Below are 4988 nucleotides of genomic sequence, written 5' to 3'. Positions count from 1 at the left end.
TGGAAACACAGAACTATTTTTGGGAGATACTTGTTTGGTTACTTATTATATGTTAACTTTGAAAATAAAATATTTGTAATAAAAAAACTATTGAAGTCTACGCATTAACCTAACAAAAACGGAAAATGCTTATGATTCCTAACAACCTAGAAATTTATGGAGTAATTTACATGAAGTTATTAATTCACACATAAATGAAGTTGATCGACATATCCAATATATACCTTTAAAAAATTAAATTATTCTTTCACCAAATTTATGTTAAAATGTTATATAGAGATTTAAGATTTTATCTAATATTTAGACTATAATTTTAATAGAATATGATTTAAGAATCATTATCTGTATTAAATTTTTTGATAAACGAGTATAATTTATCTACAATGCTTATTATCTATACTATTATAAAAGCATAAAATTCTAACATGAATGTTGATCGACTTCTTTCACTCTTCCTAAGTGCTTTCTATGTTGGATAAATTATAGATATAACTAATAAAAATTAAAATTTTGAGGACTTTTATAGGGCAAAGCTTCTTCCTTTATTGCATTTGTTGAATAGGATTGCCAAATCATTATTTTCATAATTTTATATTCTTTTTTGTTTACTTTTCTTATGTAAATCAAACACTAATTACAAAATAATATTAATGTTAGTTTTTATACACGCGCGACGCGCGTACTCAAAGACTAGTAAGTTATAAAAGACTAATATTGTATGTACAAGTGAAATCCCTGACATATATAAAGACTTAGAGCCCGTTTGACTTAGCTGATTTAGAGTAGCTGATAAGCATTAGGTGCTGAAAAACACTTTTAAGTGCTGAAGCTGATTTAAAAATAAACAGTTACGTGTTTGGATAAAAGTGCTGAAATTAATAATATGCAGCTAAAGAACTGGGTATACGAAGAGTTTTGTTTTAAAAAGAAGTATTTTAGGGATAGAATAGTAAATATTTTGGTCAAACTTAAACTGCTTATAAGCTGAAATTTGATAAGTTGGGGGAGACCAATTTATGACTTTTGGCTTATTTTTGGCTTATAAGCACTTAACTTATAAGCACTTTTAATTTTGCCAGACGCGTAGATAAGCCAAAAAGTACTTATAAGCCAGTTTGACCAGCTTATAAGCTTAGCCAAACACCCTCTTAATTCCAATAATATGTGTAATTGACATATATATATATATATATATATATATATATATATATATATATATATATATATATATATATATATATATATATATATATATATATATATATATACTTATTTCGTGTGTAGTAATTATGAGTTGGTTTGTCTTTTGTGTCTCATCATGGGATCTTCAAATAGGTAAAAGATTCTCTCAGGAGAGCTGATGTAGAGGTTCACTTCAATGTTTTCTTAGTAACTACAAAAACTTTGAACCTTCGACGAAATTTAACAACACATGTAACCAGATTGAGGTGATTGAGAGTTGAATTTCTTACTCTTCTCTTCATGTCATTTTCAAAGCAACTTTTTTTTTTTCTAATTAATTTGTTACTAATAATAACAATGTTCAGTATAAAAGTTCAAAATTTCTTTAACAAAGCCTCACTTTTATTACTTAAATTATGTCCTCAAAATGTTCACTCACATACTAACCTGATTTTTCTTCATAAACCAATCGCACGTGAGTGTTCTTTTAAGAATAGGTTGCAATGACACATCTGCCTTCTTGATATCATATTGAAGTGTATGCCCGTCTCATCTAAATATTTAAGTTATTATATTAGAGGGTGCACACTTTTATATAATTGACTATGTCTTTAACACGATTTGTCTCTTTATATAGGTTTTTCTGCCTAACCTTCTTTTCTGCCAATGCATATGCGTAACCGTACTTCGTTTCCCAACCACTGAAAATCTTTTACCTCCAACAACGGATTTCTACTTCAATTAATAGATAATAACTTCTAGTATTTGTTGGATAAACTAATGGATATCTCAAATTGTGTTCCTCATTAGTAAGGAAGAATTTCACTTTCTAAGGAATTGTCCCTCTAATTTCCTAGTAAAAAGCAAGAAGCGCAAGAATTGGCCCGAAGGCAAAATAAGTTGAATTTCCCCAAGCGCGTTTAAGTCTTATCCAAACAAAACAACAAAACCTTAACGCCAAACCAGTAATTTTATTTTGACAACATAATTTATAGAGTAAATCACAAAACCAGTATAAAAGACAGAACTTTATTGCATCACATTATAAACCTTGGAATAGCTTCACTTCATGGGTCCTGCATGTGGACCAGCACATACAAAATTTGCTCGATTTACATGTCGGATCCTAAATTTAAGTCCATCAAACTGAAAAGATGGTGCCAGCTTCTCTTGCTATTATACCTATACCCCCTTTGATCAAATCCTGCGAATGAAGTGACACCTAGCGAATACGTTATGAGTTCATCTAACTGGTAACTTTAATTTAGATTTTCGCTTTATTTAAAAACTCACAAAATAAGTATAATAAATAAATTTCAAATTTAAAAAATGAAATGGTATATGATAGAATTCTGAACTCGAACCGGTCAAATTCGATTCTTGTATACGCTTCTTGATGTTGGGTTGTTGTCTATTGTACATCAAAAGGTCCAATGATCTAATTCTATTCTTTCAGATATTTGGTTTTTATTTTTAATTAGTTTTAATTCCTATTTAGAATTAATTTTGACTTTAAACAAAGCGTCATTCCTTGCTTACAAATAGAGCAACCACTAGAGAATTATATTATTTCAGGCTCATTGTTATTAATTTTTGAAAGACTTTAGCACATAAGAGAGGCTTCGGAAAGCAACCTCTTTGAGAGAATAAGAGAGAGAATCTTGTTCCATTGCTCCAAAAATTTCTATGCACACTAGATGTCACGGTCCAAAATCCCACCATAGGCCGTTATGGCGCCTAACACATTTGCTAGGCAAGCAAACTCTCACATCAACAACAGAATTCAATTATTAATCAATTAATTGATTCATAGCATATAAGCAAAAGCGAAATACGAAATAACTCAAATATCAAATGTGCATAAATCTCATATAGGGTCTACATAACTACAACTGTTTCAACAACTCTTCCAAAACTCGGGTATCACAACTAGTCACAAGAATCTAATAAGGGTACAAGATCTCAACTGAATATAAAGTTTGTCCGGAAATAAAAAAGATACAAAGGCATATATAAAAAGAGGGGAGGAAAACTCTGTGTGCTGCGGATCGAATCAAGTAAATGCTTATCACGAAGTCTCCTAAATGCACTCCTACTCATCTAGATGAATGCCACTAAACTCAGTCTCAAAACCTACACAAAATAGCTGAAGTATAGTGTGAGTATAAAATACGATACTCAATAAGTGTTAAATCTAATATCATCTGCAAATTGCATGCACCACGGCACCTCCCTTTGGATGTGACGCGTCAGTACGTCCATCGCGAGAGCAAACAAAAAAGGGCTGAGTCCCGACCCCTGATGCAACCCCATCGTAACTAGAAAATGGTCCGAGTGCACACACCGTCCTCACTCAGGTCTTTACTCCATCATATATGTCCTTAATCAACCTAACGTAGGCAACAAGTGCACCTCTAGCCTCCAAACATCTCCAGAAAACCTCCCTCGAAACTTTATCGTACGCCTTTTCTAAGTCGATGAACATCATATGCAAGTCCTTCCTCTGCCTATACTGCTCCATCAATCTGCTAACAAGGTGGATGACTTCTGTAGTCGAACGCCCCGGCATGAACCCGAACTGGTTCTCGGAAATAGACACACTCCTCCTCACCCTTAGCTCTACTACTCTCTCCCAGATTTTCATAGTATGGCTAAGCAACTTGATATCGTGATAGTTATTTCAATATTGGATATCAACCCTTGTTCTTGTATACAGGAACCATCATGCTCCATCTCCACTCTTCGGGCATCTTCTTCGTTCTAAAAATGACATTAAATAACCTAGTGAGCCACTTCAAGCCTGCCTTGCCCGCACTTTTCCAAAACTCCACCGGGATTTCATCCGGCCTGGTCGTTTTGCCCCTGTTCATCTCACGCATAGCCCCCTCCACTTCATCAACTCTAATCCGCCTACAATGTCCAAAGTCAAAACGACTCCCAGAGAGTTCCAAATCACCCCGTACAATGCTCCTGTCCCCCTCCTCGTTCAAGAGACTATGGAAGTATGTCTGCAATCTCCGACGGATAAGCCCCTCATCCAACAAAACTTGACCTTCTTCGTCCTTGATGCACTTCACTTGGTCCAAGTCACGAGTCTTCCTTTCTCGCACCTTGGCTAACCCGAACAACCTCTTATCTCTACTTCGACCCTCGAGTTCCTCGTACAAACGACTAAAAGCTGCAGTCTTGGCTGCCGTAGCTGCTAGCTTTGCCTCTTTGTTAGCCAACTTATATTGCTCCCTATTCACCCTTTTCTCCTCCTCGTCTACACTTTCCACTAGCTTCAGATACGCTGCTTTCTTGGTTTTCACTTTTCCTTGCACCACTCCATTCCACCACCAGTCTCCCTTGTGACCACCAAAGTAACCCTTTGAGACCCCTAATACCTCTCTCGCGGCTTCCCTAATGCACTGCGCAGTCATGGTCCACATAGCGCTTGCGTCCCCACTACTACTTCAAGCCCCCATAGTCAGCAGCTTGATCCCCAACTCCTGCGCTTTAGGTTCTGTCAAGGCTCCCCACTTGATCCTATGTTGGCTACACATCGCCCTCTTCCTCGTGATCTCAAAGTCCATGACTAGGAGCCTAGAGGTTCTCACTCGGGATGATCTTGCAATCCCTGCAAAGACCTCTATCGGACTTCCTGCGGAGTAAATAATCAATCTGAGTCTCGGCCACCGAACTCCGGAAGGTGACGAAGTGCTCCCTCTTCTTCGGGAAACTCGAGTTTGCTATCACCAAATCAAATGCTCTAGCAAAGTCCAGCAGAGACGTTCCTCCTCCATTTCTATCTCCAAAACCAAAGC

At 36.1% G+C, this 4988-nt stretch overlaps 1 protein-coding gene across 1 annotated transcript; it reads right to left on the bottom strand.

Annotated features, from left to right (window-relative positions):
• Positions 1–3875: 3875 nt before the first annotated feature.
• On the bottom strand, positions 3876–4604 carry LOC109242680. The gene has a single exon (XM_019409521.1). The coding sequence runs from the start codon at positions 4602–4604 to the stop codon at positions 3876–3878; it is 729 nt and encodes a 242-aa protein (XP_019265066.1).
• Positions 4605–4988: the final 384 nt, after the last annotated feature.

This window comes from Nicotiana attenuata, unplaced genomic scaffold (assembly GCF_001879085.1).
Source record: "Nicotiana attenuata strain UT unplaced genomic scaffold, NIATTr2, whole genome shotgun sequence".
NCBI classification, from domain to species: Eukaryota; Viridiplantae; Streptophyta; class Magnoliopsida; order Solanales; family Solanaceae; genus Nicotiana; species Nicotiana attenuata.
The sequence above is the reverse complement of the archived record's forward strand: the minus strand, read 5'-3'. Positions and strand labels throughout refer to the sequence as shown.

Excerpts from the sequence above, each read along its gene's own strand:
- LOC109242680 (XM_019409521.1), bottom strand. The coding sequence starts at position 4,604 with ATGACTGCGCAGTGCATTAGGGAAGCCGCGAGAGAGGTATTAGGGGTC.